The following is a 13,548-nucleotide window of genomic DNA, read 5'->3' as shown; positions in this document are numbered from 1 at the left end:
ATGAAAGGAGCTCAAACCTGCTCTCCCTTCAGAGAAGCATGCAACTCTATACTTGCCTCTGTAATTGCAACCCTCCACTGGGAAAGGTGCTTAGAAGTATTGCAAAAGGAAGCAGATTAGCCAAGGTCAGGGAATGGCAGGGCTGCAAAGCCAGAGGATTGTGCAAGAGATGCGTGGTCCGAGGTGACGTCAGGAGAGGTGCTGTCAGCCCTCTTCCAAGAGAGAATAGCAGAGGTAAAATGAAGCCAGAACACCAGGAACTGGCTGCTGCAGTCAGCCAGAGCAGGAAAACAAATGAACAAAAGACCACAGCTTCAGGAAAGTGAAAGGTCTCCAGCAGAATGCTTTGCCAAGGAAAGAGGAATATGACAGGGGAAAGGGAACCTGACGTCACAGGCCAGAGCCGACGACCCAGCAGGACTCACACAAAAGCTCTGCTGCCAGGCACAAGCACATCTGAAAAACATTGCAGGGTTTACATAAACAAAGCAAAGAAACCAAACACTGGGAGAGAACAAGGGTAACAGGGTGGTTCTGGCTGGCTGAAGATGACCTGCTGGATGGAACTACCTCTCCCAGAAGACCCAACCACTCCTGCAAGACAACCTTCCCTTCCCAACCGAGTGAGAACTTGATCTGGTTTGCGATTCACCTCGACTGTAAAGGCATCAAGAGCATTTGCAGAGCCCAGGTTATCAGGCAGGAGCTCTCCTGCCTGCTGCTGCCCTCTACAGGACAGCCAAACCCGGGATCCTGCTCCCCTCTGCCAGCACAAATTTCCTTTCCTCCCACATCAACTACCCAAGCTTTCAGCTTGTGCCTAATCACTTTCCTCTGCAACTGGCTACGAGCTAATTATAGTCTCAGTACTTTCGTTCTTGAGCAGAGTTAATTACAACATGGAGCATTTCATTCCAACCAAACCTAGTTTGTGATTCCAGCTGTCAGTAAAAATAAATCAAGGGACAAGAGAAAGGTTTTTCTTCACATCTCATCAAGCCACTGTTACAGGGAGCAAAATTCAGACCCAGATCTCTTTTCTGCTGCACTTAGCATCCTTGTTACATGGAAAGCAGATACAACCCAAGGTGGGGGGAAAAAAAGACTCCTAACTCTATGAGAAATAAAAGCAGGTTTGAAAGGCAGCTGCTGACACAAGTGTTATGCATGAGTTCACTTGCCATTGTTTGCAAGCAGCTGAAAAAAGGTGCAGCCCTTCCATTCATCATAGGACTTGGTAACCACTGGGTGTTGCCAAAGACAGGAAAATAAACGACCTTGAGACTCACAGATCGAAACCTGAGCAAAAGGGGGCCACAAAACCCCCAACTGCAAAGCCACTCCTTCAGAGGAATCACTTCATGGAACGGAGGGAAGAGATGCAAGCCTTCTACACGGACTGTACACAACCTAGAAAAGCAGCACCTGGGCCTGAATGTCTTAAATATGATTTAAAGATCCTCAGGAAAAAAAAATCAGAGGGGTAGCAGTGACAGGCAGGGTTGACTCATAAGATTAAAATAACCCAGGTAAAACGTGCCTGAACACAGCAGAGGGAAGGATGTGGCAATTTTCTATGAAAGGCACTTAAAAAAAGGGCTTTGTGATGCAAGGCAGTAACAGTTTAAATAAAGAACTACACTCAGGTGCCAAAAGGTACTTTTTGATGGCAAAAAAATCCCCCCCAAAACAATAGCTACCCATAAGGAAAAGCCATTAGGTGTGGGACACGAAGGCAGCTCCCTCGCCGGCCGTCTGCAGAATTAGCACTGTAAATGAGTAACGCAGCACAGGACAACTATGACTCAGATGTCTGTCTCCAGGATTAGACGCTTCAAGGCTGAATAGGTTGCATCACACTCCCCTCTTATCACGGGAGGCTCCAGCAGGCAGCTTTAAGCACCAGCACCGACCCACCACGCCAGGGACTCCTCGAACTGGTGGAGGCCCATGCTCCCCGAAGGTCATCGAGTTGGCACTTTTCACCACCATTACTTACAAAGAAGGCAAAAACCCGCAACAAAACAAGGAAAGCCATAAATCACCAGGGGGACACAGACACACTGTTCCTTCCAAGACCACTGGAGCAGAGAGCAAACAAGCGCCATTAAGTGGCACAATTAGGGCTGGCCTGGGTTACCAAGGCTGCAAGGAGAATGAGGGCAAACTGACTGGAGCTCTTTATTTCCAGGGTTTCACCAACCTCCCGCCCCCTCAGCTGCTCGGCCAGGCAGGAGACAGCCGGGCCAGGCCTCACCAGCACAGACGGGGCAGCTATTTAAAGATCATTCCGAGCGGGGCATGGGAGCTGGCTGACTACCGTTTGTAATGTCTCCTAAAGCAGCCGTTCCCCCGGAGGCACCGCTTGCTTTGCTGCGAGGGCCTGAGGACAGCCCCCGGGGCCCGGCCACCACAAGGGGACTCGGGTCGTCCCCGCCGCCCTCAGGCTCCGGCGGGCGCGCAGCGCGCATGCGCCGGAGCTGCCGGGCTCGTGTCCTTTTAAAGGACGCTGCCGCCCGGCGTGGCGGAAGTGCCCGGATCCCGTGCCGGAAGTGGCATCACCTGCCAGTACGAGAGTGCTTCCGGGAAGGGCCGGGCCGGCTTGTTTCCATGGGGTGCCTGATTTCCGGCGCTCTGTTCTGCCCTGCGCCTCCTCGCTCTCCATGTCCTTCTCCTGGAGGCCTTCCGCTTCCTTCCCCGCCCCGCGCCTTTCTGTCCGCGGCGCGGTGAGCTCTATGATGGCTGGGGGGTGCGCTTCGGCAGGGGGCGCGCTGGCAGCGGGGCGGTGCTGTGCGCCGTCGACTTCCGGCTCTCTATGGTGAAGCCGCCGGAGCGGCAGTCTAGACGGTTCGGTGCGCTCTCCATGGCTCGGCGGCCCCGGGCCGGGCGGCTGGGCGGCGGCGGAGCGGCGCTGCCTCGCTGAGGAGCCGGCAAGAGGGGGGACGGGAGGGGCCCGGGACCCTCCGCCATGGAGCCCGAGACGCTGGAGGCGCGCATCAGTGAGTGCGGCCCAGGCCAACCTTCCCCCCTCTCTGACACGGCCTGGCCCGGCCCGGTCGCGCTGCCGGAGAGGCTCAGCCGCCACGGCTGCTGGGCGAGTGGGGCGGGAGGTGGGGGGTGCAGCTATTTAGGGGGGCACTGGGGCGTGAAGGAAGGGTGGGTGTTGAAGGGGAATGCGAGAAGAGTCTGAGGGGTCACACGTAGCGAAGTGTCAGGGCGGGCGCGGGGAGGGGGCTGCTTCGCGGAAATAGGGTGGTTGGGGGCACACGTGAGGGGGAAGGCGGTCGTGGCTGCGGCTGTGGAAGCGCCGGGGGCTTGCAAGCGAGACCCTGCAGCTGAGCTTGGGGCGGGGAGCGTGTCGGCGGACGTCCGTGCAGCGACGGCGGGTCAGCGTGTGCTGAAGGCAGGGAGACGGTGCCGGAGTTTGTGCACAGGGCTTGTGCGGGGTGGCACGAGTGGGTGCGAGTCCGGTTTTCCTTCCGTGCCAACCTCCGCGAATACACCTGATGGCGTTAGACAGGGAGGAGGATGGAGCTGCCCCGACCCTCACCTCTGCAGGGTGGGAGCCTGGGAGGTTGTCCTCATTGTCCCCTTCTCACGCAGACAAAGCGACAAACCCCCTGAACAAGGACCTGGACTGGGATGGCATCAATGCTTTCTGTGAGCAGCTCAATAAGGAATTAGAGGGGTAAGTACTTCATCCTTTCCTCAGGCTGCTCTGGATCATAGGCCTGGGTTATGATTCCCCACCTGGTAAAATCCAGGGGGGCTGTCCCAGGAGATGGATAGGCACAAAGTGACCCCAAGTCAGGGTGAGTGGGGGCTCCTGATCCACTAAGAGAAAATTCCTCCAGGGTTTTGAGGTGTCTTGGTGCCTTATCAGTGCATTAAACTTGCACCACACTATTCAACCCTGGCTTCCTAGATAGAAACACAGGTACCAGGCTCTTCATCAATAACCAGCTGGGTTGTTTTGCCTCCTCTCACTCCTTCCAGCCCTCCACTTGCTACCCGACTACTTGCCCACAAGATCCAGTCTCCACAGGAATGGGAAGCTATCCAGGCCCTCACGGTAAGGGCATCTGTGGGCTGGTAGAGCTAGATGGAGGACCAGGGTGTGAAGTTGCTCCAGTTGGACTGGAGGAGCATGGGAAGCTTTGAATTCCCACTGCCTGGGGCACCTGGGCCCTTGGGTGGGAGAGGGACTGAAGGTCTGTGAGAGGACAAGGTCCAGTCACATGAGAGGTGACTGGTAGGAAAGGTCTTGTTTCTGTAAAGGATCATACTCAGTTGATAGGAAGGTTTTCAGGGCTTTTTTTTGTGGTGAGCTGGGCACTACTGGGTTAATGGTTGGGCTCAATAATCTTAAAAGTTTTTTCAAACCTGAGGGATTTTGTGGTTCTTAATTGTGTTTTGGATCACACCACGTGAAACCCCAGTATTTGTGAACCCTCCTAGGGGATCCCCTTCCATGGGCTGTTGAGCCACCTCTGCAAAGGCTGACCCCAAAGAGGAAAATCTTGCTTCCCTTTGGAAGTGTGCTCAGCCACCTGGGAGAGAAAGGAGATGTCTCTCCACGCTGCTCTGAGGATAGGCACTGGCTCTGTGCCTGGTGAGGGAGGAACAGGAGGGGGCTGGCTCTTGAAGCTGCTGCTGACCCCATGCTCTGTCCCCAGGTGCTGGAGTCCTGCATGAAGAGCTGTGGCAAACGCTTCCATGATGAAGTGGGCAAGTTTCGCTTCCTTAATGAGCTCATCAAAGTGGTGTCACCCAAGGTGGGTCTCTGGACTGGAGCCTGGTGGCAGCAGGGCTTTGGGTAGAAGTGGTGGCTGAGCAAAAAGATCAGAGACTCATTGGGATATGGGAAACAGGACAGTGCTAGTAGGAGATTTAGTGCTTGCTCCCTGCTGAGTTGTTTAGTGGCAAGGTGAGCTTTCACCCCTCTGCTCCAGGCTGATTCTCGATGCAGGAAGCTGAGGGACAGCTAGACATGATGCAAGCAGCTCCTGTGAGACTGTGTGCGTGCCTGGAGTCACCTTCCCTGCATCTTTCTTGGGCTCTGTCTGTGCTACATGTGCTCAGGAACTTCCCTCAGCTCTGACATCGTGACTGTCTCTCTCTGGGGTGTCCCAGCCTTGTTGAGACACTCTGAAGAGGACAAGCCCAGGCCTGGTCAGTGGCACTCTGGCAAGCCCATCTGAAGCACTAGGTCATTACCTTCTGCTCTGCTGATGCTGCTGTTCCTGCAGAACAACTTGTGCATGCCCTCCTGTTCAGTGAAGGCAGCTAAGACCAGCAAGTACAGAGTTAAGAGAACACAGACTGTCTATGACTAAGGAAAACCTTCATCTGGCAGTCACAGCTTGTGATCTGTGGTGATGAACAGCCAGAGACAGTAGCATCCTAAACTCCTCTTTCTAGGTGCCCTAGAGAATTTTCTGTGTCTTAAGCCTCTGGTGGCACATGCTCTCTTGCTACCACCACTACTCTCAGCAGACCCACAGGAGAAGGGTGAAGGATGATTGCTTGGCAAGAGGAGACATCTCACCACTGGATGCTGGTCATATGGGCCTCACCTAGCTCTAAAGAGTGCCAGGCACTTGTGCTGGAGAGTGCCCTTGGGAGAGAGGGCTCAGCCCTGCCCCAGGGACTGTTACCCACAGTCCTCCTCCTCCCATCCCTACTGTCCCCTCATTTCTGAGCAGCTTCTATTAGCAGTACCCTGTCCTTCACAAGCCAGCAGAAACCTGCCTGAGCCTTCCCACCTGTCCCTGTGTGTTGCTGAGGGGCTGCTGGTGCAGCACTTCTCCCACCTCCTGTGTTTCCTGTGGTGGAAACCAAGGACAGCATAGGACATGTTGCAAGGCCTCGTGAGCTTTCCTGCTTGCTTCCTCTTTCCTTCTCCTTCTGCCATTGGGAACAGTCTGACTTCTCCTGGGGGAGGGGAGGAGAGGAACATGCAAGACCTGCAAGGTCTCAGATCAAGTCCAAGCCACCCCTTCTCTCTTCCTCTAGTATCTTGGCAGCCGGACACCAGAAAAAGTGAAGTCAAAGATCCTGGAGCTGATGTACAGCTGGACATTAGGGCTGCCTCACGAGGTGAAGATCTCAGAAGCCTACCAGATGCTGAAGAAACAAGGTGAGAGGCAGTGTTCTGAAAGAGGAGGGTGGATGGATGGTTTGCTCTCACTTATTTTTCAATTGGACAGAATCTGAAACAGACTTTCCCCTTCCTGGGCCATCTGGCTCAGCACCAGGAGCAGTGCCTTGGGGCTCCTAGCTGGTCAGAGGGAGCTGGTAGCTGAGTTGTTTGCTGGGTTGGAGAGGACATCTGCTTTCTGTGCAGGAGATAGGGCACTGGAAAGGTCTGGGGCTGAAGGGCTGAGAGTGCTTTGGCAGTTGATGCTGGGTGTTCCTAAGAGAGGATGGTTGTGAGGAGTAGAGGGCAGCTCTTCCGTGAAATCACAATCCAGGGTCGTGGGTAGGTGGAGCAAATCCACACACCCTTGGTACCAGCTGGGCTTGGTGGACCATTAGGGATGACCTAAGGGGCAGTGTCTTTCCCAGGTGAGTGAGTCCTGACCTCTCCATTGCTGTCCACTGCAGGGATTGTGAAGTGTGACCCAAAACTACCTGATGATGCTCCTTTACCCCCGCCTCCCCCTCGGCCCAAGAACATCATCTTTGATGACGAAGAGAAATCCAAGGTAAGGGCTCTCTGTGCAAGGAGAGGGACAGCAGGCAATGTCTTCCTGCTCCATAATCTGTCCCCCTGAGCTGCACATCCAGAAAGGAGCAAGGCCTCTGCTCCACATGCTGTCCTTCAGAAAACTCATCACAGGAATGCTGAGGGCCCACTTCAAAACCATGACAAATGAAGCAGCCAGAGGTGGGGCATGTGGGTCTGTTTGACCTTTGGAGTGCTTAGCTGCAAGATAGTGAAAAGGGTGAAGCACTGACTTAGCCCAGCAGGTTCTGAGGGATTTGCTCAGAGGCTCCAGGCTTCTGAGTTATCTGGCCATGAGATTTAAATCCCTGTCCCAGATGCTGATGGTGTTATCTCTTCCCCACCCCCAGCACTGCAATCTTACTGCCCAACTACTCACACCCTCATGGACCCATCCTGTATTGCCTTCCTATCAGAACTGTTTCACCACCCAGACAAACCTCTGTGTTACCAGTGCTGAGGCACTGAAGCAGGTATTTGGCTCCCCTGGCTGTAGCTGTGCAGCAGAGGTGTGATGCCAGTTTGCTGCAGGGGATGTGTTCTGCCTCCATGGATCATGGTGTGCAAATAAGGGTGGCCGGTGGGCTTGTTCACCGAGCATAAACCAGGCCTTCTCTCCTTCTCAGTACTAGTGCTGCTGTGCTTCAGGGTCTCCATGGTGTGTAAGGGGCAGTCAGAAGCAGGTTTTAAATGGAGGGGATCTTCAGGGAAAGACCAATCTTGCATAACCAGAACCACAGTGGGCAAAGGAGAACCAGTTGTACTTCTCTCCCTGGTCTCTTGACAGCCCACAAGCTCTCATGGCTGGGCTTTCAAACAGCTGGCACTGTCCACTGTCTCTACCAGAAGAGGCTGGGGGCAGGGACAGCCCTACTGGCTCTAGTGTTGCAGGTGAGTCCAGCTGCCCCCTCTCAGCCTGGGCTCAGAGGTTCCTTCTCTTTTGCAGATACTGTCTCGTCTCCTGAAAAGTTCCCACCCTGAGGACCTCCGGGCTGCCAACAAGCTCATCAAGGAGATGGTTCAGGAGGTGTGGCTGGGGAAAGGGGGAGCTGAGGGATGGTAGTCTGGGTGACAGTGATTGACACCATGGGAGCAGTGGCTGGCTGGCTTCTCACAGACATCCTGAGCTTCTGCTCAAAATTTTGTGGCATCAACAACTGCTAGAGAGTCCTTGTGTGATTTCTGCCATCCCTTGCCTACTTGGAGGGATGGCTCTGGGCACTTTCTGTGGCCCAAGCCCTGCTGTAGCACTAGATCTGTAGCAGTTCCATCCCTGTTTGGCAGGCACTAACCCAGGGATGATCTGTTTGCTTTTCCCCTGGAGTGGGAACTGTTTTGAGGGCAGTGTTGTTGTGCCTTAGTCCAAGGAGCTGTGTGTTGGCTGGCCTAGCCTTCCTCCTCTCCAAGTTGCAGACAAGAGCAAGGACATCCTTCCCCATGTGCTTCCCCTCCAGGACCAGAAGCGCATGGAGAAGATCTCCAAGAGGGTTAATGCCATTGAGGAGGTGAACAACAACGTGAGGCTGCTGACAGAGATGGTGACAAGCTACAGCAAGGGGGAGACAACAGAAAGCAATGAGGACCTAATGAAGGTGAGGAAAGGCCATCCCAGCACCCTCTCAGTTTAGCAGGGATGAGTGACCCTCCTAAGCCTGTTTGTGCCCCCAGCTGAGCATCCTGCTGCCGGCCTCAGCACCCCTTTCTCCTCTTCCCCAGGAGCTCTATCAGCGCTGCGAGCGCATGAGGCCCATGCTCTTCCGGCTCGCCAGTGACACAGAAGACAATGATGAAGCTCTGGGTAGGCACAGCTGACCCTTCTCATCCTGTCCCCTTCTCAATCACCTTCTTAGAGCCTGCCCTTGGCCTGCCCACAGCATGGCACCTGTCAGCAGCCGCTGCTCTGCTTGGGGTGCCTGCTTACCGTGGGTCAGTCTGTGATTGGCACTGAGGGCAGGTGGCAGCAGTTGCAGTGTGGCAGGCATCCTCCACTGCCCTGCAGGAGTGAGGCTTGAGCCTGTCCTGCTGGGACTGCTGTGGAGGTGTCTGTGCCCTGGTGCAGTCTGCCACAACAGCTGCCAAGGTGCTGTGTGCAGGGGGCTGTTGTTGGTTCCTTGGGCCCCTTGCTTTCACAGAGTAGAGCTGGGGTATGAAAGTCACTTTCTTTGTTTCCTCATGGTCTTCAAACTTCCCAACTGTGGCCTTTCAGCGGAGATCCTGCAAGCCAATGACAATCTGACCCAGGTGATCAATCTCTACAAGCAGCTTGTCCGGGGAGAAGAGATCAATGGGGAGACGGTGGCTGGTCCCCTTCGAGGTGAGGGGGCTTGGGAAATGGGGACAGGGAGGTCCAGCAGAGGGACCCTGTTGCTGCTCTCCTGCAATGTAAGAGAAAATGGAGAGAAGCGAAAAGGTGACATCTGCAGGAGGTTGGAGTGGGGCTGGTGAGGTAAGGGAACAGTTTGTGGAGATAACTGATGCATGAAGAGAGGGAACTGGAAGGGAGAGCAGAGGAATTCCTTCCTACAGGTGTGAGGAAGGATGGGAACTGGTATCAGCACACTGGATAAGGACTGGGTAAGGTTTCTGTCTCAGCTTGTTCCTTCTTTGCAGAAAGCACCTCAGCACTTCTGGATCTCTCAGGCCTGGATCTTCCAGCAGCAGGCCCTTCTTACCCAGCCTTGCCCACCCTTTCAGGGGGCTCAGCAGTCCCCATGCCTGACCAAGCTGGTTCTGTCTCCTTGCTGGATGATGAACTGATGTCTTTAGGTGAGAAATCCAGAGCAAAACCTCTTCATACTCTCCTTGACTCACAACAGTGCATGGATGGTTCTCCTTATGGCAGGAAGATGAATGAGGGAAAGGTGAATAAGGAAAGACCACGAGGTGTCCTTCACTTAGTGTGAGATAGGAGGGAAAGACCCTGCTAGGATTCTGAGTTTGAGTCCTGTGGTGTTTCCAAGTCTAGTCAGAGAGAGCCTGCAGGGATGTGCCCTCTGATTTGCTCTGGGAAAACTGACCTGGCAGGTAAATCAAGAGTGATGCAATGGCCATCCCCAGATGGGATCACAAGGGTGGATCCCCCCCAGCTCCTCATGTTTACTCCTTGCAGTTGAAGTCATGAGCTGACAACAGATGCATGGGACTTGTAGAACTCTTCACCTGGAAAGCTTGTGAGGTGCCAATCCTAGCAGGCTCTAGAGTCCTGCTTTTCCAACAAAGTATCCATTTGCTAAGAGAGCTGCTTTGAGTACAGCAGGGTGAAGCTGGCAGCCAGGCTTGGCAGCCTGGTATTCCCTTCTCTGCCAGCTGCAGACTGCAAATGAGAATCCCTGGGCAGAAAAAACCTGTCACCCTTCCAGCTCTCCTGCATTCAAGGATGAGGTCAGGAGATCACATTGGTGGTTCTGCCCTGGTTCTTGGTCATACTCAGGCACCACTTAATGCTCTTACCCTCTTGACACTTAAGCTTCATGTTTTTTACCCCTGGCAGGCCTGAATGACCCAGCACCACATCCTGCCCAAGCTGGTGACAACAGTGTCTGGAACAGCTTCCAGGTAAGGTGCTGGGAGCCAGGGCAGAGGATGGGGAGGGGGGTGAAAGCAACAAATGGCATAGGTGGGGTAAGCACCTGGTTGGTGCTGAATGTGACCCTGCTTAGGGGGCTCTCCTGTGCACTCTTTCTACAGTCCTCAGACAGCAACGATCTCAGTATCGCCCCCATCACAGCAACACCACCAGTCAAAACAGATGTTGGCACATCCTCCCCAAAACCTTCTCCTTCCACCAGTGGCTTGGATGACCTGGACCTCCTTGGCAAAACTCTGCTGCAACAGTCTTTGCCTCCAGAGTCTCAGCAAATGCGGTGGTAAGCAGGGGTAGTGCAGTGCCTCACCTCTCTCAGTGTTTCTGTTCCAGGGGTGCTGGACATAACATTTCACCACCCTCTTCCTCTCCTTGCTCTCTGTCTGCCTACAGGGAGAAGCAGCAGCCACCCCCACGGCTTACCCTGAGGGATCTCCAGAACAGGAGCAGCTCTGGCACCACAGTCAACAATCCCACTACTCTGCCTGTGCTACAGAGCATTTCCCCCAACCCAACGCTGAACTCGGAGCCGCCTGCCCCTGCTACACTTCCCAAAGCTGTCACCACAGCAGCAGGAAGTCCTGCAGTCCCACCACAGCCTCCTGCCACCACGCTGCCCCAGGAAATCTCGCTGGCCAATGTCACTGTGCCTCTGGAGTCAATCAAACCCAGTGAGCCAGAGTGAAAGAGGGGGGCAGGCTTGGGGGGAAACAAACCATGTGCAGGTGGAAGGGAAACTACAGGCTGGGGTTGGAGTGGCTGGAGAGCAGCCAGGTGGAAAAGGACCTGGGGGGTACTGGCTGATAGTAAGAAGAACATGAGCCAGCAGTGTGCCCAGGTGGCCAAGAAGGCCAATGGCATCCTGGCCTGCATCAGGCATAGTGTGGCCAGCAGGAGCAGGGAAGTCATTCTGTCCTGTACTCAGCATTGGTTAAGCCACACTTTGAGTCCTGTGTCCAGTTCTGGGCCCCTCAGTTTAAGAAAGATGTTGAGTTGCTGGAAGGTGTCCAGAGAAGGGCAACAAAGCTGGGGAGGGGTCTGGAGCACAGCCCTGGGAGGAGAGGCTGAGGGAGCTGGGGTTGCTTAGCCTGAAAAGGAGACGGCTGGAGGGAGACCTTACTGCTGTCTACAACTACCTGAAGGGAGGTTGTAGCCAGGTGGGGGTTGGTCTCTTCTCCCAGGCAACCAACACCAGAACAAGAGGACACAGTCTCAAGCTCTGCCAGGGGAGGTTTAAGCTGGATGTTAGGAAGAAGTTCTTCACAGAAAGAGTGATTGGCCGTTGGGATGTGCTGCCCAGGGAGGTGTTGGGAGTCACCATCACTGGAGGTGTTTAAGAAGAGCCTGGATGAGGCACTTGGTGCTGTGGTTTAGTTGATTAGCTGGTGTTGGGTGATAAGTTGGACTCGATGATCTCGAAGGTCTTTCCCACCCTGGTTAATTCTGTATTCTGAATCTTGCTGCTTGTTGGATTTTGCCGCCTGTTTGGGGGATGGGGAAAGGTTGCTGCAAGGCCAGTTTGCTCCTGCCTGACTGCTGCCTGTCCCTGCCTTTCCCCCAGGCAGCATCCTTCCTGTGACAGTGTACGATGAGCATGGCTTCCGTGTCCTCTTCCACTTCGCTAAGGACGCGCTGCCCGAGCGGCCGGACGTGCTGGTGGTGGTGATCTCCATGCTCAGCACGGCCCCGCAGCCCATCCGCAACATCGTCTTTCAGTCTGCCGTCCCCAAGGTGAGGCAGCTGCTGGGGCTCAGCTCCCCAGCCTGGCCCAAAGTGTCGTTCTCCCTTTGCAGGAAACACGGGGTGGGGGGAGGGGGGAGCTGCAGAGAGCTCTGTGGGGCTGGGCGTGGGTCGCGGTGCCTTCAGAAGAGTGGCAACCAGCACAATGGTTTACTCTCTGACGAGACACCAGAAGCTCCCTGGATATGGGAGCAGGGCCTCTTGCTGCCAGGTTTCCCTCAGGAATGTGGGGTGCTCTTCTCTTTCCCTAGGTGATGAAGGTGAAGCTACAGCCTCCTTCAGGCACGGAGCTGCCGGCGTTCAACCCCATTGTCCACCCTAGTGCCATCACGCAGGTCCTTCTGCTCGCTAACCCGCAGAAGGTAATGGTACTGTCTGGGGCTGGTCTTGCTGTGTGGGCAAGACAGGTTACCCTGTCCCCTCTGCAGCTTCCTAGAGACATGAATGGTTTGTGCTTCATGACTTCTAACCTCCCATGCCTTCTGACTACTTGTCCTTTCTCCCCCGTCTCCAGGAGAAAGTGAGGCTACGGTACAAGCTGACCTTCACCATGGGAGAGCAAACCTATAATGAAATGGGGGATGTGGACCAGTTCCCCCCACCAGAGTCCTGGGGAAATCTCTAGGGCTGCACGTTGCAGGCACTACAGTGCAGAGTCCTTGGGAAGCCAGCCCAGTGGGGCTGGAGCAGCCTGAGGAGGTGGGGAGGGCGGGTGGGGGGCTGCTGCTCACGCTCTAATCTCCAGATGGCCGGGCAAGGGCCGGAGGGAGCGTGCATCAAGGAGGAGAGCAGAGATGCCAGGAGATGTTCATCCCACAAGACCAGGAGTGGAGTGTAAAGCTTTGTGTGGGTGAACAGTTGCTTTCCCTGCTCTTCAAAGGTGTTGCTCCCTCCCCAGACTGTCCAGTTTCTCTTCTAACCCTGCTTTCCCCCTGGGTGCAGTGGGGAACAAGGGTGGAGAGCTTTAACAGCCTCAGCCCTGGGGTAAGGCCTAGCAAAGGAAGAACTTTTTCCTTGTCTGTCCCCTTCATGCCTCCCAGCCTTTCAGCTGCTTCATGTTCTGTGGTGCTCTCCCTTGTTCCCCTTGCCATCTCATTGGAGCTGGGCCCTAGTTGTTCCCCATCTAGCAAGACTGCATTGGAGCTGGTGTGGAACAAGCCTGGACAGAGAGTGGGTGTCCTTCCAGCAACAGAGAGGAGGCAGCTGCCCTTGCTTTGGGAGGGGATCAGGAGGAGATCTTTCCCTATCCCACTCCTTCCAGCTGCCAGCAGAGCTGTTGGTGGGGGATGGGACCTGGGGTGGGAGCTTGGGGACTGGGAAGGTCTTGCTCTGTGCTTTTCTGTCCCCTTTAGCTGGAGCCCCTGGGCACTCAACCCCCACAGCAAGAAAGCCCACGTGCTTCCCATTTGCTTTATCTACCACAGCAAGCTTTGGGAACTGGCACTGGACTTTGCTCTGTGTGTCAGTTCTGAGAGGGACGTGCTGGGGTTGGAGGGAA

The 13,548-nt window shown here is 55.0% G+C and overlaps 1 protein-coding gene across 1 annotated transcript; it reads left to right on the top strand.

The window, feature by feature from the left end:
- The first annotated feature begins 2,801 nt into the window (after positions 1–2,801).
- On the top strand, positions 2,802–12,751 carry GGA1 (golgi associated, gamma adaptin ear containing, ARF binding protein 1). Its single transcript, XM_054168022.1, has 17 exons — positions 2,802–2,999; positions 3,604–3,688; positions 3,997–4,072; positions 4,677–4,775; positions 6,016–6,139; positions 6,607–6,707; positions 7,674–7,754; positions 8,182–8,319; positions 8,444–8,525; positions 8,934–9,041; positions 9,338–9,493; positions 10,218–10,282; positions 10,415–10,593; positions 10,704–10,981; positions 11,872–12,041; positions 12,302–12,412; positions 12,565–12,751. Exons 1-17 carry the CDS (start codon positions 2,969–2,971, stop codon positions 12,673–12,675), a joined length of 1,995 nt encoding a protein of 664 aa, XP_054023997.1. The 5' UTR covers positions 2,802–2,968; the 3' UTR covers positions 12,676–12,751.
- The last annotated feature ends 797 nt before the right edge of the window (positions 12,752–13,548 follow it).

The sequence above is a fragment of the Dryobates pubescens genome, chromosome 15 (genome assembly GCF_014839835.1).
Source record: "Dryobates pubescens isolate bDryPub1 chromosome 15, bDryPub1.pri, whole genome shotgun sequence".
Classification (NCBI taxonomy): Eukaryota; Metazoa; Chordata; class Aves; order Piciformes; family Picidae; genus Dryobates; species Dryobates pubescens.
This window is presented reverse-complemented; position numbering and strand designations above follow the sequence as displayed.

Bases quoted from the DNA above. Each gene is read 5' to 3' on its own strand.
- GGA1 (XM_054168022.1), top strand. From the start codon at position 2,969: ATGGAGCCCGAGACGCTGGAGGCGCGCATCA. The intron at 3,689-3,996 runs GTAAGTACTTCA...CACTCCTTCCAG, and splicing joins CTCAATAAGGAATTAGAGGG to CCCTCCACTTGCTACCCGAC. The intron at 7,755-8,181 runs GTGTGGCTGGGG...CTTCCCCTCCAG, and splicing joins TCAAGGAGATGGTTCAGGAG to GACCAGAAGCGCATGGAGAA.